This window comes from Solanum dulcamara, chromosome 8 (genome assembly GCF_947179165.1).
Source record: "Solanum dulcamara chromosome 8, daSolDulc1.2, whole genome shotgun sequence".
In the NCBI taxonomy this organism is placed as follows: domain Eukaryota; kingdom Viridiplantae; phylum Streptophyta; class Magnoliopsida; order Solanales; family Solanaceae; genus Solanum; species Solanum dulcamara.
Genome location: NC_077244.1, coordinates 59,478,676 through 59,503,427, shown reverse-complemented (window position 1 = coordinate 59,503,427; position 24,752 = coordinate 59,478,676). Strand labels below are relative to the sequence as shown.

The following is a 24,752-nucleotide window of genomic DNA, read 5'->3' as shown; positions in this document are numbered from 1 at the left end:
TGAACTGATTTTATGCATGTTATAGTTGTGGAGGTTCAGTTGGATTGTTAGGAGTACCCGTATTCTATATTACTTGACTTTGTGTTTAGGAGTTCGCTTGATGAGTACCGTGTTTTTTAGTACTCACTCCTTGCTTCTACATTTGTGTAGGTTACATGCCCGGATCTTCGTCTTCTCTACTTGTCTGAGGCTTCCTGTGCAGATTTGTGAGATAGTTGTTTGTCTTCTCAGCGGACCTTCTCACTCCTATTTATGATCTTATTTTACTTTAGAGACAATATCATTTGAGACTTGTGTTTTTCTTTGAAATGTATTGTAATACATTAGAGAGTGTGCACGTGATAACCAGGTTTTGAGGGTTTAATTAAATTGATTTGTAATTCACGATATTATTTGTTGTTAAACATGTACGTCACTCTTATTTTACTTGTGCACCTTATCGTTATAATTGGATTTTAGGTTGACTTGCCTTGGTAGGATAAGACGAGTGTCATCGATCACGTCCATTATTTGATCGTGACAATCCACCCCTGTTAATTCCTTAAATGCTCATCGTATTTTAGGAATTGTCTTCAAATATAACTTTTGTTTCATTAATTAGGATACAAATATTACTCAATTATTTTTATTTTCCTCAAATCCTCCTTCTCTCATAGTTGACATGCTATAACATTAAACCTCATTTTGTTTTTAATAATAAACTTATAAGGTCATTAAACTCATTTAACTAAAATTACAATCTTATTTCTTAAAAAAAGCACATTAATTTATTAACAAGAAATTTTCACGCTTAAGATTTTTTTACCATACTTAAACTTTATAGTTTTTCCTACTATGAAGAATAACTTTTTAACATTTATTCTAGTGACATCAATTTTGAATAGTTATGGACATATATATTCAAAAACTTATTAAATTTTTAAAAAATTCAATTGAAGTTCAAACTGAACCATGCTATACAAACCACTTAATGAACATTAACTTACATTTATCATACTATTGTATAATAGATCAATGATATTAAGGATCAATTATATACTTTGAAATTCTTACAATATCTTTCTTATAAAAATAGAAAGTGAATAATATTTATATATTTATTTAATGAATGATAAAGCAGGAGAAAGACTATTATACCACAATGATTTAAAAAAATTGAACTTTATTAATGAGCATATTAATCTCATATAATGCGTATGTTATTAAATTAAAATAGGTAACCCAATTATTTATTACTTGTGTTTCATAAATTTGAGATAAATTAAGAATATATATCGATGTTTAATTGTATGATAAGATAAAATATAATATAATAATCACAAAAGAATAAAAATAAACAATTAAATTGAAAATAGAAATTAAATAATATATTTCTCTTTTTTACCAACTTTTATATGTCAATCTTACAGATTTATTTGAATATTTTTATGAAAAATACTTGCTTAGGAATTTCAAAAATCCTCAGGTAATAATTGCCAACAAAGATTTTTTTATTGAGTTTTGTTTGGTAAAAATATCTGTAGGAAATTAGATTATTTATGATTTTTTTGTATAATCTTTAAATAAATTTCCACATAATGTATATACATATATTGCAAAAACATGCGCTTGATGAGTCAAATAGCTCTATTATGTTTTTAAATGATGATTTAATGACACTGCATATCAACTAGAATAGAAGAAGACTTTTAAAGTATTTATATTTTTTAGAAAAATAGTACTAATAGTTGAATGATATTATTATCTTTAAAAAAATAAAAGTGTTGTGTAGGCAATTTTCAAAAATGAGTTCAAATAATATAAACTTTAAGCACCGACAAAGGTTCCTTAGTATATAAATTCCTTGTTAATAACTAATTTATTTTTTTAAATAATGAACAAAATTATAATTTGGGTTAAAAAATTAAATAAGTCTATTATTAAAAAATTAATTAGGCTTAAATGACATGACATGTCAATTAAGAAAGAAGGAAGCTTTTGAAGTGTTTAATAATTTTTGAGAAAAATAATAATAATTGAGTGATATTTATGTTCTGAATAAAACAAAAATGATATTTAAAGAAAATATCCAAAATTTAGATGACCATTTAGAGAATTAACTCCTACACGCCTTAGTGCAATGATTGTTGATGATATATTAATTAAATGAAACTTATTATGGACAATTCTGAAGTTTATTATTATATAATTTCGCTATTTTACCCCTTTGGATTAGTAAATATAATGGACCTACAAATCAACGTGAGATCGCACGTATATACTCCAAGTAGCTAATAGTATTAATTTATTATAAGCATGATTACGCACCTGTTTATTTTTTCAAGTTAATTATTTGATACTATATAATAGTAATGTACAAATTATTTCTCTCGGAAACTGAAATAAGATAAGAAAAAGAATCATTTTTTATTCAATTTTAATCTGAAGAGCCCCATGTGAAATTCTGTCCGTTCAATTAGTATAGAACGTTTCTAGTTAATTGAATTTTCTTATAATTCATTTTTAATGGTAGCTAAATGGAATTAGCATAAATATTTTAATTGTTTAGCTATTTTCTTTGTCATTTTCATTTAATTCTTTAACAAATATATTTAATTATTAATAATCGAACTTAACAAGTAAAACAAAATTCATGTCTTTCATTATACAAATTCAACTGTATCATTTTCTCAATAAACACTAATATTGAAAAAAGAGGAATAAAAAGTCACAAAAAGAGGAAGGCAATTAACTAGCAGTATGGTGTCTTTCAATTTTTATCCCGTTGCTGCATCATTGGTTCTCACTGTATAACACGTTTTCTCTCTCATATTTATTTGATGGATCTTTCCAAACAAAAAAGTGATTTAATTTGTTAGTATTTGAGATACTATTATATAAGTTATCTTTACATTATATTTTCGTATCGCTACACCCATAGTTCCACTTCATAACGTGACATATTTACTATTACTTGAAATTTTATTTTATTTTTAAAATTTTGTGTCGATTTAAATTATTCATGTAAATTGAAAATGGGAGAGCATTTTTAAACTACGAAATGGAGGTGAGAGTCAAGCTTTTATATATTTTATAGGACTGAATAAAAACAAAAGGAAACCAAATTAATAAAACATAGAAAATAATGTATTGCTCTATAATTGATGGGGCCACCTAGATAAAATTAAAATTATTGCTAGCTTAAAAGTATTACTATGTCAGTATAAGGTTATGGGCCATATATCTGCAATTTGATTAATTACGAGTAATTTAGTTGTATCATCATATTGAGACAAATTATTTTTATTCTATAATATATCACAATATCAGAAAATAAAAAATAATAATAGGAAAACAACAATCACTTTGGTAGGAATTATTGGTAGGATACGTCAAGGGTAGGTGGAATCACGTGTATAAAATTATACGATTAAAAAATTATAAATTTAATAGTCTTTTTTTTATTTCTAATTTGGAACCAAGATTCAGCACAAGTTATGCTTTAATATGAAAAATTATTTTTTAAAATTAATTAGTCAAGCACATTTGTTATTTTTAAAAAATATATTTTTCAAAAATTACTATTTTCAAAATAAGTAGATTTTGAAGGTTGATCAAACATATTATAAATAATATATAATAAGAGTTTAATTTCTATACACCAGATATTTATATTACAAAAGAATTGCAAGTAAACTTTTATGATTATAGTATCGTGTCGCAATTCGTATATATAAGTTAAATTTTCATTTAAACTTTAGAAAGTAGCGGGAAAATTATATACTATATGATCATGCAACAGTGAGTGCAATGCCAGTAGCCTGTTCATACTTAGGCTAATTATTACTGCATGATTTTATTATTATTTCGAAACCAATCTAAGATTTTAATTTTATAGTTTAATCTTTAAAGTTATGAATTCAAAATTAATTTAATTTCAAGTTAAAATTACCTTATTTTCACTGGTTGAGTAATTTTGAAAAAATAAAAGGCCTGCTTACTATAAATAACATGTTCATTTGAACAAATATCCTAATTTGGAATGGTAGTTAATTTTTGCCCTTGAAAATGTTGTCTTTAATTTTTACCTTTTAGAGCTTTAAGTAACAAAAAAATGATTGAAAATGTCTTTGACAATCCAAAAAACAAAACAAAAAAATCACAGAGCATAAGTTCAATGACACAAATTATACTTTAGGCATAAGTTCAATGACACAAGTTATGCCCTAAGGCAAAAGAAGTGAAGCCAAAACACAAGTTATGTCTCAAGGCATAAGTGCAATGAAATAAGTTATGCCTTAAGACAAGAAAATAAGCCTAAGACAAAAGTTTAGTGACTTAAGTTATGACCCAATGCATAAGTTCAGTGCCACAAGTTATGTTACACGGCATAAATTTAGTGGTACAAGTTATGCCACAAAACATAATTCTCCAAAACTCTTGTCGTGCGAATCAAATACTATAGAAGTAATGGCCCAAGATAAACATTCTCTAAAACGTTTTGCTTAGCAAAATTAGATCATAGTTAAATATGCTTTGGTCCATAATTTTTTATTAAATAAATAGTAGAGGCAAAATGTAAGGACCCGTATATCGTTTTGAGTACTAGAGCTTTTTATTTCATAAAAAATTCATCCCGTAAATTTTTAATGGATATTTTGGACTATTTAATAACTACGATTATTTAGTTGAGAGGTAAATTTATATAACTAATTTAATTAATGGGCTAAAGTAGTCATGACCCGAATCCGGGTGTGATGGCACTCATCTCAACCCACCGAGACAAGCCAGCCTAAAACTCAACGGAAAGTAAATGTGGAAATAATTGAGATAAAACAAGGTTTAACTTAGTCACAAACAAATAAATAATCTCAAAATCCCCCAAGACTGGTTGTCACATGTACAAGCCACTAATACATTACCAAAGTACGAAAGAAAATACAGTCACAATGTCTTTGTCTCTATAATAGGACTAACATAATAAAAGAGTAAGAGGTGTCCGCTAGATGGATGTAACAGCTACCTCAACACTCAAAATGATAGCCTCGGATGTAGTAGAAAACCGTAGGAGATCAAGCAGGTATGTGCTTACAACCTACACAAGTGTAGAAGCAAGGGGTGAGTACCAAACAATACGGTACTCAGCAAGTGGATAACTAAAACTAAGCAATCTCAATAGATACGAGTAGTCCTATCATTCCAATCGAACCTCCTTAACTACAACCTGCATAAAACCAACCCAACTTTACACTCTACACAATAATAATAATACAGTCCACGAATATTCATCAGTAGTTTCATCAAGTGAATCATAGCAAGTCAAATTCAACATATACATAGTAATAAGTGGTGAACACGAATTCACAAATATCCAATGAGATGATGCATATTTGTCCTATCGGTACACATCCGCTGAATTACAGTACGGAACCCATGGGGGATATTTCTGTCCATATTACCTACCACGGAGCGTGTGGCCCATCTCCTCAATATACATATCGTGCCACAGAGCGTGTGGCCCGACCCCTTCATTTCATAATACCTGCCACGGAGCGTGGGCCCGACCCCTTTGTTTCATATCATATTCAGTCTCAGCACAATATGTCAGAACAAATGTAATCAATTCGTGTTCATATGATTCACGATTATAATATGGCAACAACAATAATTTTTTCCTATCTCACATCAACATAGTCATTTCACATGTCCAAAATAAACTCATAATCACAGCATATCAATTTCACCAATACATGTCATTAGACCACCATTTTATACCGCTCATCTCCATTTTTAAGGCCAATCATACAGTCAATAATCCAGTCCAATTCTCATTACTCTCCAGTACACATAACATAGAAATACAAGCATCTACAAGCTCAAACTGAGGTTTAGAAATTTACTTGCCTTAATTAATTAAACAATCACTCCAAAACTTGAACCTTTCCTTTTCGTTGGGCCTCCGAATCAATGTAATCTAGTCAAATAGATAATCACAATATGATTTCAAAGCTAACAAAACTCATATTATTATATGTCTAGCCTAGACCCAAAAATTCATCCAAGGTTATAATCAAGTTTCAAATCTTGATGCCAAATAATATGTCAACTCTCATATTTTCCAAATTTCAAGCCTAGGGATAATTTTAATTTCTCCAACATCATAATTTTAATGGTATTCATATAATACAATACACCTAATATTTAATTAGCTATACAAATATATCAAAACTTGAATTATAATTTGATGAAATAACTTAAATTAAAACTAAGTTAACCATGAGAATGTGCAGAATTAAGACCAAGAAAAAGAAAATGTGTAAAGATTTGCCAATTTACAATTTATCCATCATTGCACCATCATTATCCCTCAAAATTTCTTAACGATCAATTCCCTATACTACATCCACTAAACTTAGAAAAAAGAAAATTAATAGAAAGTACATAGCACTTCATAAAACATTGTTTTTTTTCTTTAATTTATGGGTCTTAACACGTGGTACCATATTTAATAAAATTTTGAGATTTAAAAGACACAAATAAAAACATTTTCAAGGGGGTCACCGACCCCAAATCTCTCCATTCTCATCTAAGTTCTAACCTAATTAATGTAATACTAATGATATAACCTCCGCCTATAAACAGAATACAAGAAGGTGTGGTTTACCTGATGCAAATAGGTCAGTAGTTTTTGGTTATCACCGAAGTCGTCATTGTTGTCGTTCTCTTGTTATCGTAGTCATATTCGAGAGCTATTCATTTTTCTTTTAAATATACATTAGGGAAAATATTATGAATCACTAAATAAATAAATGTTAACTCCCACTAGTTTATTCATATACATGGTTCAAGTGGAAAGGGTATTTAATAAATTATTAATTTAGTCTACCAATTATATTAATTATCTAAAATTACCCCTCAACTAAATAACCATGGTTATCGAATAGTCCAAATAACCCATTAAACGTTTTATGGGAAGGGTCTCGTATGAAAGGAGGAGAACTCATTCTAGAAATGACCTAACGGGTCATTACATTATCAATCACTAAAAACGATGTTCGTCCTCGAACATAAAGTAAAGGAATATACATGAAGCCTTAAAAAGATGGAAATATCGAGCACGTATATCAGCCTCCGTCTCCCAAGTCGCCTCCTCGACTGAACAGTGCTTCCATTGTACCTTCACTGAAGCTATCTCCTTGGTTCTAAGCTTACAGACCTGTCTATCTAAAATAGCTACAGGCTCCTCCCCAAATGTCAGGTCTGGACCCAACTCCATTGAATTGAGTGATAACACATGGGACTCATTCGGAACATACTTTTAGAACATAGAAACATGAAACACATTATGCACAACCGATAAGCTAGGTGGTAAGGCCAATCTATAAGTCACCTCTCCGACTCGCGCCAAAATCTCAAATGGGACAATGAATCGAGAGCTGAGCTTGCCCTTCCTCCTGAACCGCATCACGCCCTTCATGGGCGACACTCGAAGCCAAACGTGATCACCCATCATGAACTTCAATGGTTGAATTCTCTTGTCTGCATAACTCTTCTGCCTACTTTGGGCTGTCAAGAGTCTACCCTGAATCCTACGAGCCTGCTCCATAGAATTTCTAAGCAAGTCTGTGTATAAAGAGTACATCTCAACTGAATCAAACCACCTAATAGGAGATCGACACCGCCTACCATACAAAGCCTCAAATGGGGCCATCTGGATACTGGAGTGATAATTGTTGTTGTAGGCAAACTCCGCTAGGGGCAAGTGTTGATCCCATCTAGCACCAAAATCAATAATACAAGCTCGGAACATGTCGTCCAACATCTGAATCGTTCGCTCGGACTAATCATCGGTCTGTGGGTGAAAAGCTATACTCATATCAAGTCTAGTACCTAAATCATACTGTAATGCCTGCCAAAAGTGCGAAGTAAATACTGAACCCCAATATGAAATGATGGATACTGGGACACCATGAAGCCGAACGATTTGATTAATATACAATTGGGCTAGCTTATCCACTGCGTACCTCACCTTAATTGGAATAAAATGGGCGGACTTTGTCAGTCTGTCAACAACCACCCATATAGAATCATAACCACCCACGGTGGGAGGTAAACCCACAACGAAGTCTATGGTGATCATTTCCCACTTCCAAGTGGGAATAGACATCTTTTGACTCACACCCCCAGGCCGCTGGTGCTCACACTTTACCTACTGGCAAGTCAAATACTTGGACACGAACTCTATAATATCCTTCTTTATCCCACACCACCAATAGTGTTGGCTCAGATCGTGATACATCTTGACTGCTCCCGGATGGATAGAATACCTTGAAAAATGAGCCTCTTCCAAAATAATTCTAGTTAGGTCACCTACCTTAGGCACACAAATTCTGCCGCCAATCCTTAATACACCTTCCGAATCAAGTACTGCTTCCTTAGCTTCACCTCTTAATACCTTGTCTCGAATGATACATAACTTCTCATCCTCAAACTTTCTCTCCCGAATCTGCTCAACCAAAGAAGAAAGTGCCTCCATAAAGGCAAGAACACCACCATCCTCTAAAATCCACAATCGGATAAGGCTATTAGTCAGCCTCTAAACATCTCTAGCCAACGATTGCTCCTTAACTCGGATCGCGGCAAGACTCCCTATACTAGAGGACTTCCTACTCAAGGCATCAGCCACCACATTGGCTCTTCATGGGTGATACAAGATAGTCATGTCGTAGTCCTTTAGCAACTCAAGCCATGTACGTTGCCTCAAGTTTAGATCCATCTGACTGAATATATACTGAAGACTCTTGTGATCGATGAAGACCTCACAATGCACACCATATAGGTAATAACGCCACAACTTAAGCACGAAGACCACGGCTGCTAACTCCAAATCATGAGTAGGATAGTTTTTCTCATGGGACTTCAATTGTCTCGAAGCATAGGCAATCACTTTCCCCTTTTGCATCAACACACTGCCTAAACCAACACCGGAAGCATCACAATATACAGTAAAGCCTACACCCTCCTCGAGTAGCATCAAAATAGGAGCCGAAGTTAATAAGGTCTTGAGCTTTTGAAAGCTTGCCTTATACTCATCAGACCAATGAAAATCCATGGTCTTTTGAGTCAATCTAGTCAATGGAGCTGCAATAGTGGAGAAGCCCTGCACAAATCGTCTGTTGTAATCGGCTAACCTTACAAAACTACGAATATCAGTAGGAGAAGTAGGCCTTGTCCAACCTCTAACTGCCTCAATCTTAGCTGGATCCACTCTAATCCCCTCTTTGGACATCACGTGTCCCAAAAAATGTCACAGAATCTAGCCAAAACTCACATTTGGAGAACTTTGCATATAATTTTTCTTCTCTCAACTTTTGAAGTACCAACCTCAAATGACAGACATGATCTGCCTCAGTCTTGGAATACACCAAGATGTCATCAATGAATAGTATCACAAAAGAATCCAAGTACTGACAAAACACTCCGTTCATCAACTCCATAAATGTTGCGGGGGAGTTGGTCAACCCAATTTACATCACCAAGAACTCGTAGTGACTATAAAGAGTTCAAAAGGCTGTCTTAGGGATATATGACGCCCTTATCTTCAATTGATGATAACCCGACCTCAAGTCTATTTTGGAAAATAGTACCACTCCCTGAAGTTGATCAAATAAATCATTAATACGGGGAAGAGGATACTTGTTTTTAATAGTTACCTTATTCAACTGCCTGTAATCAATACACATACTCATAGTCCCATTTTATTTCCTTACAAATAGAACTGGTGCACCCCAAGGTGACACACTAGGGCGAATAAATCTCTTACTCAACAAGTCTTGAAACTGATCATTCAACTCTTTCAACTCAACTAGAGCCATGCGATATGGAGGAATAGAAATGGGTTTAGTACTAGGCTCCAAGTTAATAAAAAAATCAATGTCCCTATCCGGAGGAAGATCAGTAGAAAATACATAAGAAAACTTTTTAACCACTAGAATAGTCTCCATAAAAGGTGACTCAATACTGCTATCACGAATAAAGGCTAAATAAGGCATACACACTCTATCAATCAACCTCTGAGCACGAATATATGAGATAACCTTACTGGGATAAGAGCTATTTGTACCCTTCCACTCAATCCTGGACACCAGGTATAGCTAAGGTAACAGTTTTAGCATACAATCAAGAATAACACGATGGGGAGAAAGATAATCCATACCCAATATCACATTAAAATCTACCATCTCCAGAATAATCATAGCTATCCACGTATCATACCCGACCAAGAAAACAAGACAAGATTGATATACTCGATCCACCATAAGAGCTCACCCACGGGTGTAGAAATATAAACCGGCACAAACATTTGATCACATATCAAATCAAAGTCAGATGTAAAATAGGCAGACACATAGGAAAATATAGCCCCTGGATCAAATAATACAGATGCAGGTCGATGGCAGACTGGGTTGATACTTGTGATAACTACATCGGAAGCCTTACCCTCGGGTCTCCCTGTAAAAGCATAACACTGAGCTCCCCTACCACCTACGACCTGCCCAACACCTCTACCTCCTCCCTAAGAAATTATAGCACCACCAGCACCCCTATCAGAAGTGCGACCACCTCTACTAGTCTGGGTTCTACCTCGACCTCTGTCCGGCGGCGCTGGTCCTCTAACTGAAACTGAAGAACTAGGTTGGGTTCCTACTCGACCCTGAGATGTACACTGCCATAAAAGATAATCCAGATCTCCATAATTATAGCATGCTCTCCCATGCGAAAATATCTGTGATGAACCTGGAGAACTTTATAACCACCCCGGCTCACCGACCTCTGCTGTTACCTTTGGTAACTTTGACCTGTACTGTAGGGACCATGAGGTGTCTAGCCATCCTCAAAAGTCATCATAGATGCATGAACTGGTCCTTTACGTTGGAAAGAACCACCTCTTCTATATGACCCTTTACCTCCAGATAAGGTATCCGAAAACTGACCAGAAGAACAGGCCCTTTAGAGGTCCCCAAACTCCTCTCTCTCCATCAACTCCACCTCCTTAGCGGCACCCACAATGAATTGAAAGAAAGCACCCTCACAGGCGGGTCAAAAAACTATTGTACGAATGGAATAGTTCAGTCCTCGCACAAATCTGCGAATCCATTTTATCTCATTAGGAAGGACAGCCATGGCATGTCTGGACAACTGGTAGAAACGATTCTCATACTCAACAACTGTAAGACCCTCTTGCCTCAAATTTTTGAACTGTAATCGTCTCTCTTCCTTCACACTCTAGGGAATGAAACAGTTATAAAAGGCACTAGCAAACTCATCCCAAGTCATCTGGGGGGACCCAACTGGCCTGGAACTCGTATACACTCTCCACCACTCTCTGGCTAGTCCATATAACTGGAGTGTAGTATAACGAACTCCGTGAGTCTCATCTAACCCTACTACCTCTAACAACTCTTGGCAAATGGTCAAGAACTCGTGTGTATTCTCAGTCTTCCCGCCTTAAAACTGTGGGGGGGTCCGTTTTTCAAAACCTCTCATATCGGCATTTCTCATCGTCAGTCAACATGACTACATGTACACCCTTAGCTCCCCCTACTTGTACTCCACCCTCATCAGCTCTAGGGCTCGCAGGTGGCTGGTCCACCAAATCTTGAACAATTGGAATATGATGCTGCCCTTGGGTCTAAGTCCCAGCTCTAGTCTGAGAACCCTCGGGTGTACCATTCGCCATCACACTTTGATTAAATCCTTCGAGCGCATCCAATACTCATATCAAAGTGGCATGAAACAAAGGTGCAGTAGCAAGCTTTGGAGGGACCTGTTCTACTCTAGCATCAATCTGTGGATCAAGAGAAGACACTCTAGCACGACCTCTAGCTGGTGCTGCTCCTCAGGCACGACCTCTGCCTGCCGTCACACCCTAACCACGGCCTCTAGTTCGGCCTCTATCTTTACCCCTAGTTGGGGTCCCAACATCAACCTCGGGGAGTGCCTCCCTTCCTCTACCACTAGCCGTAGTTCTGGTCCTATCCATCTGTCAGAAAGGACACACAAAAATTTAGTACCAACACAAGTAACCACGCACGATACAAAGTGAAAGAACAAAGGGAAGATTTTCTAAAAATGCTCATAGACTCTCAAAGATAAGTACATACGTCTCCGTACCGATTCTCAAAACTCGACTTAGACTCGGCTTGTATACACGTGAGACCTATGAACCTGGCTTTGATACCATTTTGTCACGACTCGAACCCGGGTGTGATGGCACTCATCTCAATCCACCAAGACAAGTCAGCCTAAAACTCAACAGAAAGTAAATGTGGAAATAATTGAGATAAAATAAGGTTTAACTTAATCACAAATAAATAAATAATCTCAAAATCCCCCAAGATTGGTTATCACATATACAAGCCACTAATACATTACCAAAGTACGAAAGAAAATACAGTCATAATGTCTTTGTCTCTAGAATAGGACTAAAACATAATAAAAGAGTAAGAGGTGTCCGCTAGATGGATGTAACAGCTACCTCAACACTCGAAATGATAGCCTCGGATGTAGTAGAAAATCGTAGGAGATCAAGCAGGTTTGTGCTTACAACCTACACAAGTGTAGAAGCAAGGTGTGAGTATCAAACAACACGGTACTCAGCAAGTGGATAACTAAAACTAAGCAATCTCAATAGATACGAGTACTCCTGTCATTTCAATCGAACCTCCTTAACTACAGCCTGCATAAAACCAGCTCAACTCTACACTCTACACAATAATAATAATACAGTCCACGAATACTCATCAGTAGTCTCATTAAGTGAATTATAGCAAGTCAAATTCAACATATACAGAGCAATACGTGGTAAACACGAATTCACAAATATCCAATGAGATGATGTATGTTTGTCCTATTGGTACACATCCGTTGAATTACAGTCCGGAACCCATGGGGGATATTTCTGTCCATGTTACCTGCCACAGAACGTGTAGCCCGTCCCCTCAATATACATATCGTGCCACGGAACGTGTGTCCCGATCCCTTCATTTTATAATACCTATCACGGAGCATGTGGCCTGACCCCTTTGTTTCATATCATATTCAGTCTCAGCACAATATGTCAGAACAAATGTAATCAATTCGTGTTCATATGATTCACGATTATAATATGGCAACAACAATAATTTTTTCCTATCTCACATCAACATAGTCATTTCACATGTCCAAAATAAACTCATAATCACAGCATATCAATTTCACCAATACATGTCATTAGACCACCATTTTATACCCCTCATCTCCATTTTAAGGCCAATCATACAGTCAATAATCCAGTCCAATTCTCATTACTCTCCAGTACACATAACATAGAAATACAAGCATCTACAAGCTCAAACTGAGGTTTAGAAATTTACTTGCCTTAATTAATTAAACAATCACTCCAAAACTTGAACCTTTCCTTTTCGTTGGGCCTCCGAATCAATGTAATCTAGTCAAATAGATAATCACAATATGATTTCAAAGCTAACAAAACTCATATTATTATATGTCTAGCCTAGACCCAAAAATTCATCCAAGTTTATAATCAAGTTCCAAATCTTGATGCCAAATAATATGTCAACTCTCATATTTTCCAAATTTCAAGCCTAGGGATAAATTTCAATTTCTGCAACGTCATAATTTTAATGATGTTCATATAATACAATACACATAATATTTAATTAGTTATACAAATATATCAAAACTTGAATTATAATCTGATGAAATAACTTAAATCAAAACTAAGTTAACCATGAGAATGTGCAGAATTAAGACCAAGAAAAAGAAAATGTGTAAAGATTTGCCAATTTATAATTTATCCATCATTGCACCATCATTATCCCTCAAAATTTCTTAACGATCAATTCCCTATACTACATCCACTAAACTTAGAAAAAAGAAAATTAATAGAAAGTACATAGCACTTCATAAAACATTGTTTTTTTTCTTTAATTTATGGGTCTTAACACGTGGTACCATATTTAATAAAATTTTGAGATTTAAAAGGCACAAATAAAAATATTTTCAAGGGGGTCACCGACCCCAAATCTCTCCATTCTCATCTAAGTTCTAACCTAATTAATGTAATACTAATGATATAACCTCCGCCTATAAACAGAATACAAGAAGGTGTGGTTTACCTGATGCAAATAGGTCAGTAGTTTTTGGTTATCACCGAAGTTGTCATTGTTGTCGTTCTCTTGTTATCGTAGTCATCTTCGAGAGCTATTCGTTTTTCTTTTAAATATACATTAGGGAAAATATTATGAATCACTAAATAAATAAATGTTAACTCCCACTAGTTTATTCATATACATGGTTCAAGTGGAAAGGGTATTTAATAAATTATTAATTTAGTCTACCAATTACATTAATTATCTAAAATTACCCCTCAACTAAATAACTATGGTTATCGAATAGTCCAAATAACTCATTAAAATTTTTACGGGAAGGGTCTCGTATGAAAGGAGGAGAACTCATTCTCGAAATGACCTCATTACAAAAGTGATAATTTATTTTATATCCTATACTATTTGTCTCATATTATTAAATTAAGTTAAGGATATTTGACACTTTTAATAAATAAGAATTTTAGAAAAGAAAAGAAAAAGGAGAAGAAAACTATTTGAGGTGAAGGGTGGCGGTGAAAACTCACCGGGTGAGTTCTTTTCTTCTGTGTTGAAGTACTTTGAGTTTGTATTAAAATTGTTGTCAAAATTAGTATAATATTGGTTAAAATGCTAAGGAATTGAGGTTGGATAGCAGTAGAAGTCATAGCTCTTATATTTTGAATTGGAGAAAGTTAAAAAAAAAACTTGATGGCTTAATGATTAGGGCAATGATGAGTAATGATGATGTAGGAATTTAATAATAGTGCTCATGTCTGCAATTGCTAGAAGTATGGTACTGTTTTCGTGCAAAGGTTATCGTTCTGCACTTCGCATCCTTATTGAGCATTAGTTCGTAACAGTAGTTTCCGTTTTAAATTTTGTTCTTTTAATTATCACATTATAATTCAAATTTTGATATATTGAGATAGGTAATTAAATTATAGGTGTAATATAGTATATGATTATAATTAGATTTATGTTATTGGAAGAAATTGAGGCTTAACCCTAAGCTTGAGATTGAGAAAATTAATTATAGATTCAAGTAAGTTTTGGGTCTAAGCTAGATATATAATAATATGGGTGTCTATGGACTCGTTTACTTACGAATATTATATACTTGTTAGATAGAAAACGTTCTGAGGCATTGAGGAAAGGAAAGGCGTTGGAGAATTAGATTGCTTGAGTTTGGTTCTTCGATTGAGATAGATTATGGTTTATTGTATATCATAGAAAACTCTTAATAGCAATTGATAGTTATTGAGTAATGTGTGAAGTTTACTATGCATTTGATTGTTGTGGTTTGAATGGTTGATATGTTGTTGTGATTGGTCTGCAATTCCAAAATCGTGAAATCCATAATCTTGAACTTGCCCTATCAAAAGTGATGCCTTGAATAAAGAAGGCTTGATGAAATATTGTTAATGAAGTAGAATGTGATAATAAAGAATGATAAATTAATTATATATTTGGATTGGGTATCACGAGCTGAAACGATATATTTAGATCGGGTGTCACATTCCAACACGATATATTTGAATCGGATGTCACGAGCCAACAAGATATATTTGGATTGAGTGTCACATTCCAACACGATATTATTGGATTGGGTGTCACATTCCGACATGATAATATTAAAGAAAAATATATTAAAATGACTTAATACTACCCAATCTCAAATAACTCATTTCTCAAAAGACCGTGGTGTGGAGACCTGAGTCCTCATGTATACTCTTGATATTATTGACTGATTATGTAATTGTTCATTGTGTTGTCACTTGATCTTGATCTTGTTGGTTACCACCTGTTAAGTGGTATGGTTGATTTTTTGCTATTACTTTATGCATATTGATTTCTATTTCGAGTCGGTCGATAATGCCTACTCAGTACATGTTGTCCTGTACTGACTCTTACTTGTATTTTTCTTCTTCTTATTTTGTGGAGTGCAGCGAGGGTTTCATCAAATTTGACTCGACTTCAGCTCTAGCCAGTGTCCAGCAAATCAGGTTTTAGGGTGAGCTATTCCTTCTAGCTCGTGTTGGATTCTCTCAGCAATGGCATGATGTCCTTAGTTTTCGGACACATTATGTTATTTATTTATTCTGGTGTTTGATATTTCCAGACTTAGTATTTTAGAATTTAGATGTCCTTGATGTGATGACTTTCAGATTTTGGAATGATATGTAATAGACTCTAGTGGATTGTTATTTCTTACTTTCATAAGTTTGAGCTTCCACAATATTGTTGTGTTTTATGAGTTGAATCGTCAATATAAGTTGAGGTTTGTATCGTTGGTTCTCCCACCTAGGAGGTTAAGTGTGGGTGTCACTCATGGCTCATTTTGGGTTGTGACAAAAAATTTAAAAACTAAAAAATTTAAAGGTAAATTAAGAAAAAACTACACATCTAATCAATTCTCTTTCATCTCTCACACTCTCTGATTTTTCTCCTAATTTCACTCAACCATATCCATTTTTGAAATTTCAAGAATTTCTTTTTTCCCTCCAAATCATGCTTCCCCAATTTCAAGTAACTTACATTGGCATTTTTCAATTGAATTTTTTAGATTTTTATTTGTATATTTTATATTTTTGTACCTTCATTCAAACAATTTTCATCTACCTTCATTCAATCTTTAGTTTTTCAGTTACATCAATAGAAATATACAAATATATTCAAGTTCTTGGCTGAACAGACTCCATCAAAAAGGATTAATTGAGGTATACAAATTTATGTCCAAAAAATAGAAACAGAGAATATCAGGAGCAATAGTCTAATGGTTCAAAAGAGTTAAAGGAGTTCAAAAAAGAAAAGATAAGTCAAAAAAACTGTATCTAGCACCAAGGATCAAGATAATGTTGAAGAAATAGAGGTATTTGTATAATTTTGTGAGTTGTATTTGTATCAATAATTTTTACATTGTGTTGTATACGATATTAGGAATTTGTGTTTGTATCAATGTTATAATATATTTTTGAATTTGGATTAGTTGTATATTTATTTCATTTTTATTTGTATAGTTTCAACAATTATATATAATCGTTTGTTTGTATATATGCATCAATTGTGTATATATAATAGTTGTTTAACACATCTCATTTGTATATCATATACGATTCTATTTGTTAATGATAATTGTATACATTTTCATTTGTATACTTTTGTATTTCTAATCCATATTTATTTGTATATTTTATATTTATAAGATCTTTTTTGACATATTTGTTTCTAAGTATGATTTATGAAATATTTATCGTTTCGAAATTAATTTTTACCGCCTCAATCAAGGAATAAATTGTCATATTTTTGTAAGGAGTTAATTTTATGTCAAAGAAACTCCCAAGATAGAGTCTATTTTGATAAGAAATTCTAAGAAAATATTACTATGCGTGATTTGTGGGACATATTTTATTTCAAAATTAATTTCACCGCGTCAATCAAGAAATTAATTGCAGCGTATTTCTATAAATGATTACAATAAACGCGAAATATGCCAATACTAATCTCGATAGCTAATGAAATTTTAATTATGATTTGTAATTAGAAAAACATTAACTAAGGAGTCTAATTATTTTTATAGTCTTATCTATTTATGAAATTTCCACTAAAATTAAAGACCACACCAAAACAGGGGCGTGCAAAAACTTGTAAATAACAAGTGGATTGGACTGGTAAAATCCAGCTGACCCGGCCCACAAGGAAAGAGGTTTATCTGTCTACTGCCGAATAGTTTTTTTCTTTTATTTTTTTCTTCTTTTACCTTTTTAGGGTTTTTGATCTTCTTCAGATTTCTTCTTCACCAAGATTTCCAGGTTCATTTCCAATTTCACCTTCTTCGTTTTTGCTCGATTTTGTTTAATTCTACTTTTTTCACTGAAAATATTTGTTCCTTTAACGAAGAGAAACTATTGAGTTATCTTTTTCTTTTTTTTTTTGTATATTTTTATGGAAGAAATGGGTATATATGCTTCTGTGATTGGCTTTTGCTTACTTGACATTGAATTTGCTTAGTATTGATGCGATAATTTGATTGTGGGTCGATATGTTTTTTATAAATGCACTACTGAGCTTAGACTAGTATATGGTTGCAATAAGGTTGGAATTGCTCGTCTATTTCAGTAAATTACTATGTCCATGTGGAATTACCTCCAGCTTGATTTTTCAAGTTTGGTCTTTTTAGGCCTTCACTTGGTTATTAAAGATATGATACCTGCCAAATTGTTCGATCATAGATTTTTTTCTTTTGCTTGGTAGATTTTGTACCCTTTTGAATCCTACCTAGTAAGATGGATAATTAATGAGCATCTCAGGATTCACTAAGAGTATTAGATCCTTAGAGATAACTACATCCTCTTTGAATCCATTACCTCTTTGGCGGGACAGAAACATACACCATCTTGATAACATGTCAATCATGTCATTAGGAACTTTGCACTCCAATATAACGACATACCTCTATGTCTTTGTGTCACATTGCTTCAGTCATCAGCAAATTGATCAACGCGTTTTAGAGCCCGTTTGGATTAGCTCATAAGTTGTTTGTAAGTTGTTTTTAGCTTTTTTGAGTGTTTGGTTGGCCAACTTAAAGTCATTTTGTGCTTAAAACAAACCTCCAAAAATAATTGCGTTTGTTTGACTTAGCTTATCTAAAACAGCTTATAAGCTATTTAAAAAAATAAGTTGGGTTACCTCAGTTTTTTTTTAGTTTAAAATAAGTAGTTTTCAGCTTATAAGCAGCTTTAAAAAGGCTTATCCAAACAGGCTCTTAGTAATGTTGAATTACAGAAATATGTATGGGTTTGGGTTATGTCCCTTACTATGCATGTTCTCTGTATCCATGGTTTTTTTTAGACAAATGCGACTGAGTGTCTCCTTTGGGGTTAAATATGTTGGTAAACTCTCTATACAGTTTGTTAACTCTTATTTGATATGCTCTGACAATGTAATCAATTTTTAAACATATCTGATTCTGAGGAAAATAAATTTGCAAGTAGCAATTGTAGCCAATTGTTGAATGATTGCTTAGAAGATAAATACGCTTATGCAAGCTCACTAGTTAAACCATTGATGGAGATATTCCATGATAAAAGGAATAGTCACGACATAAGTTAAACCTTGTCCCAAAACTGTATCATGTGCAGATAGCATGAACTTGGCTATTGGGTTGGTGTTTTCTTGCTTGGGTCCATCCCACAAGTTGCCTCAACTTGTCTTGTCTTGGAGGAATTCTTGCCTTTCGTCTTTGTTCCTGCATTCCTCCCTTGTGGGGATGGGACGATAGATATTGTTTGTTGGTGTACTTTGTTTTTTTAATTTAAGTGGTGAGGGGCCAAATGAATACTTTTTTATGAGCATTGAGCAGTGTCTATTTAATTGTTAAGTCAATGTTCCTTTGCTGGATTTTGGATCTAGACAGGTTTGCCTTATCTTTCTTCCCTTTTCTTTAAAGGTTTTTTTTGGGGGGGGAACTAGGAAGCACGGATCCTAAACTTTTAGATCCATATTCTTTTTGTTCTTGTATTGAGTACAATATGTATGGATTGTTGTGATACTTTTCTGCCAACATAATTTTTTGTGATTATTTTTAATTTTTTTGGTGTGGGTATGTGTGGATGCGATTGGTGGGTATTTGAATGCACACAGACACTAAGTGGACATATTGATGCCACAAAAAAAAAGTTGAAAAGTAAACTTTCATATATTAAGAAAGTTGAGATGAAAAATCTCATATTTCCCTTTTATGAAATGGGGGACTGTAAACATATAATAGTGTTTAAATGCACACTGAACCTTGTTGCATTAAATATATAAACAAGTCTTTTCAACTTGAAATATCTTATCTTCAATTTTATGTAATTTTGAGCTAGTTGGAAATTTAGATTAATCTTGTGTTTGAATGTTATCATACAACCTGATGGAGTACATGATTTTTCAGTTCTTATTATAGTATGATGTCTGAATGCATCTTGCAGTATTTTTTTTTTAGTTTAGGCATATAAAATTATGAAAATAAATTGAAATGTGATATATGATTTATTCTGTTCCGCTGGTGTCTATATTAGAATTTAGATACAGTGCACTCATATATTGTATCTGTGCTACATAGGTGTCGAGATAGAGGGAAGGTGCTTGCTTGACTATAATAGTCTGACTTTTTAAGGTCATCTTGATTCTTTTACGCAATTAACCTTGAACTTGCATCAAAAAGGAGAATGAAGAAACCTTAATCACATACTCACATTTGTCACAGACATGTACATCTATCGTTATTTCACCGGATTGTCTTAAAGTTACAAACATTCCCAACTCAGCTGCATTCTGCATCTAATTGCAGGGGGGGAAAACAGAATACTAAGTCTAGGTTATCTTCTGAGAAGATGGCTGGAGTTCCAGGATACAGTGCTCTTGCTCCCAAGACTAAGAATCTGGTTATGGCGGGAGGTTTAACAGGATTTGTTTTTGGTGTGTACTACTATACTATGAGAGCTGTTGGAAGCTCAGATGAACTTCAAGTAGCCATTGATAAGTTTGAAGATGCGAAACGCAGCAATGAGGCTGAAGCAAGTTTGGCACCTAAGCAATAACTGTGTCCAATATGATGGCAACACTGCAATTTGGAAAGAAGTTTTGGATGATTCTGAAGCAGTATAACCGGACTTCCATCATCTTATGCCTGTTGAATAACTACTTGTTTCTCATGCTTTGCGAATATATGTACTTTGCTATAAAGATATCAAGATATTGTATCTTTTTTTAGCTTTCATGTTGAGATATATTTTCTTCCTTTTGAATTTCATTTTCTATAGACTATATACCAGTTATCCTGTTTATCTTACGCTTTATAGACTAACTTCATTTAACTTGCGATTGGACATGTTATACGAAGTCACGATTTCCAATCATCGTTTGGACATACAATTTGAAATCATGATTTGGGATTTTAAATTATGATTTCAAAAATTTTTAAATGTAAAACTTGATCCAAAGGTTTATGTTTTGTAAAAAAACGACCTATCATTTTAAATTTTGCGAAAAAAGACTAATGCTTGGCATGAAGAGATTGTATGTATAATGTAAAAGGATTATATTAAATAATAACTAGTTACTACTATATCTTGTCAAAAAATAACTAGTTAGTACTATTGTTGACTAATGGATATTTATAAAATTATATGTTTATGAAAGTTTGTAGTCAGAAACATAAAAGTAACATGGAGATGTGCAATTTATTGATGTGGCACTTTAGGATATTCTAATATCTTATTTATGAAGTATAATTTGCTCATTTGGTAAGATTGTATAATAATTTGGGGGAATTTTGTTAGTTTTCACAATTTGTAGGGTTTTCATGTTTATGACAAAAAAATTAAATTGCATGTCCAAAAAAATTTCAACTTTATATCATGATTTCATATCACATGATCAAACAGGTCCTTAGTATTCATAGAATTCAATAATCTATAGTTACATTGCTCGGCTGAGTTGTTATTAACTTACTACTGTAATTTGGTCATTCCAGAGCTGATGGACCTATTAGAATTTCGTTCTGAGGTTGTTTACCTGATTATGACTGAAATCAACTTTTCAAGTTTCAAAAGCTTCAAAACAAGGAAACGGACCTAAAATCTAAACGAACAACCAGGCGACGGAATAGCCAGTGTCAGCAATTTCATAAATGACTTGGGGTCGCTATAGAAATGTTCTAAATGACGAAATGAATGCTTTAACTCAAAAATGACCTAGAGGGTCATTACATGAATAAACGACGAAATCAATGACCTGGAGCATTGATTCATCTAGAAATATTCAGATTTTTTCTTGTTTTCTTGATAACTCCTTCTCTTTTAAGTCCATCTCTTTAAAACACTCTAAAAGAAAGCTGAAAAATTCTATCAACATTGATTAATTGGAAATTGTTCAGAATTTTTGTTGTTTTCTTGGTAACTTCTTATCTTTTAAGTCCATCTCATTAAAGGACGGTAAAGAAAAGCTGAAAAAATTCTATCAACATTAATTCATCCGAAAATGTTCATAATTTTTCTTGTTTTCTTGGTAACTTCTTCTCTTTTAAGTCCATCTCTTTAGAGCACTGTAAAGCAAAGCTGACAAAAATCTATCAGCATTAATTCATTCGGAAATGTTCAGAAATTTCTTGTTTTCTTTGTAAGTTCTTCTATTTTAAGTCCATCTATTTAGAGCAGTGTAAAGAAAAACTGAAAAAAAATTATCAACATTGATTCATCTGGAAATGTTCAGAATTTTTCGTGTTTTCTTGGTAACTTCTTCTCTTTTAAGTCCATCTCTTTAGAGAATTGTAAAGGAAAGCTGAAAAATTCTATCAACATTGATTAATCTGGAAATGTTCAGAATTTTTCTTGTTTTCTTGGTAACTTCTTCTCTTTTAAGCCATCTCTTATTGTAAAGAAAAGCTGAAAAAATTCTATCAACATTAATTCATCCGAAAATGTTCATCATTTTTCTTGTTTTCTTGGTAACTTCTTCTCTTTTAAGTCCATCTCTTTAGAGCACTGTAAAGGAAATCTGAAAAAATTCTATCAGCATTAATTCATTCGAAAATGTTCAAAATTTTTCTTGTTTTCTTTGTAAGTTCTTCTATTTTAAGTCCATCTATTTAGAGCAGTGTAAAGAAAAACTAAAAAAAAAATTATCACCATTGATTCATCTAGAAATGTTTAGAAATTTTTTGTTTTCTTGGCAACTTCTTCTTCTTCCTCAAGAGCTTGAAAATGGGCTCGCAAAAGGGAGTGAGTTGTGCGATGAACCTGTGGACCTGGAATGACTATGCATAGATCACCTCTATTTGTGTGATCCGTTCTAGTGACAGCATTCTCACTTTTATTATCACTTCCAGTACTGACAGGGGCAATTACCATGTTATTAACCGATCGAAACTTTAATACAATCTTTTCTGATCCCTCTGGAGGGGGAGACCCCATATTATACCAGCATCTCTTTTGGTTCTTCGGTCATCCAGCATTGATTCATCTGGAAATGTTCAGAATTTTTCTTGTTTTCTTGGTAAGTTCTTCTCTTTTAAGTCCACCTCTTTAGAGCATTGTAAAGGAAAACTGAAAAAATTCTATCAGCATTGATTCATTTGGAAATGTTTAGAATTTTTCTTGTTTTCTTAGTAACTTCTTCTCTTTTAAGTCCAATCCTTTAGAGCACTGTAAAAGAAAACTGAAAAAATTCTATCAGTGTTGATTCATCTGGAAATGTTCAGAATTTTTTTTTCTTGGTAACTTCTTTTCTTTTAAGTCCATCTCTTTAGAGCACTGGAAAAAAAAATTGAATTTTTTTTATCAACATTGATTCATCTGAAAATGTTCGGAATTTTTCTTGTTTTTCTTGGTAACTTCTTCTCTTTTAAGTTCATCTCTTTAGAGCACTATAAAGGAAAACTGAAAAAAATTCTATTAGCAGTGGTTCATCTGAAAATATTAAGAATTTTTCTTTTTTTCTTGGTAACTTTTTCTCTTTTAAGTCCATCTGTTTAGAGCATTGTAAAGATTGTATAAAGATCATTTCATATTCTTTGATACTCGATCATATTTTGGGGATTGAAACATATATTTATTTATCATCGTTGGGAGATGATGAAATCTAAAACGCAACTTATATAATTACATTCTGAAGTTAAAAACTTATACAAATTGAAGTTAAAACTATAAGTTAAAAACAACATGAATGATTCAACCTTTACCTGAGTAGATTCATACTTCAATCAATATACCCACAAAATACAATGATATTTGGCTTGCTATAAGTTCATCTTGTAATTAAGGTAATTAATCCCCTTACAATATTTGTGGAGTTGTTCTAAAATTAATTGAGTGAATCCAATAACTTGCCTATGAGTACTCTATAAGCCTGTTTGGATCTGCTTAATATAAGTGCTTTTAAGTACTTTTTATAGTGTTTGAGTAAAAAAAATGTCTTTAAGCACAAATTCTTCAAGTCAAAGAGAAAAAAATAAGCTAAAAACTATATACGTCACATCTCAATTCTCAAACCTGAAATACAATTAGTGTGAAAACTTTCAATTTTCACAAATATAATCTGACATACATAGTAAAATTCTTGTAACCAAAAAAGAAAATAAAATTAGATTTAAGCATATGTAAACTATAATACTATATAAAAATTGATAATCTTATCACATGATCCTTTGCTTTATTTATATATAAGTTTATATACTATTTTTAATCCTTAAAGTTACAAAAATATCTTCTATTACGTGGATTAAGGACTAATTTTTTCCAAAATAACAAAATCTTGGTCGAATATCAAAGTGTTACAAAACATTTCTCATGTAACAAACAATAGGGGGAAATATTTGGATCATCTTTTTGTCTTCAAACTGAGAAAGAACACATAAAAGTAATTGTTTTAGATTTACCAACCTGTTGTAGGCATCCCCCATTTGTTGGTGAAGGTCTCCACCTTGTAATCTCCCTTTCCCCATTTTTGAATTTCTTCATCTAGCAAGATTGTCACCTTTTGTTTACTATGAATGAAACATATTTCTTTACCTGTACTACACTATGAAAATTATTTAAAAAATAATAATTTATTAGTAATTTCATTGTTCAAATAAAAAAAATA

At 33.0% G+C, this 24,752-nt stretch overlaps 1 protein-coding gene across 2 annotated transcripts; it reads left to right on the top strand.

Moving 5' to 3' along the window:
• The first annotated feature begins 17,841 nt into the window (after positions 1 to 17,841).
• LOC129900245 (uncharacterized) lies at positions 17,842 to 20,917 on the top strand. 2 transcript variants are annotated; one of them, XM_055975173.1, is made up of 3 exons: positions 17,877 to 17,938; positions 20,233 to 20,286; positions 20,461 to 20,917. In XM_055975173.1, the coding sequence occupies exon 3, from the start codon at positions 20,504 to 20,506 to the stop codon at positions 20,708 to 20,710; it is 207 nt and encodes a 68-aa protein (XP_055831148.1). In that variant the 5' UTR covers positions 17,877 to 17,938; positions 20,233 to 20,286; positions 20,461 to 20,503; the 3' UTR covers positions 20,711 to 20,917. The 2 variants fall into 2 exon arrangements, with proteins under 2 accessions (XP_055831147.1, XP_055831148.1); XM_055975172.1 differs by lacking the exon at positions 20,233 to 20,286 and having other exon boundaries at positions 17,842 to 17,938.
• Positions 20,918 to 24,752: the final 3,835 nt, after the last annotated feature.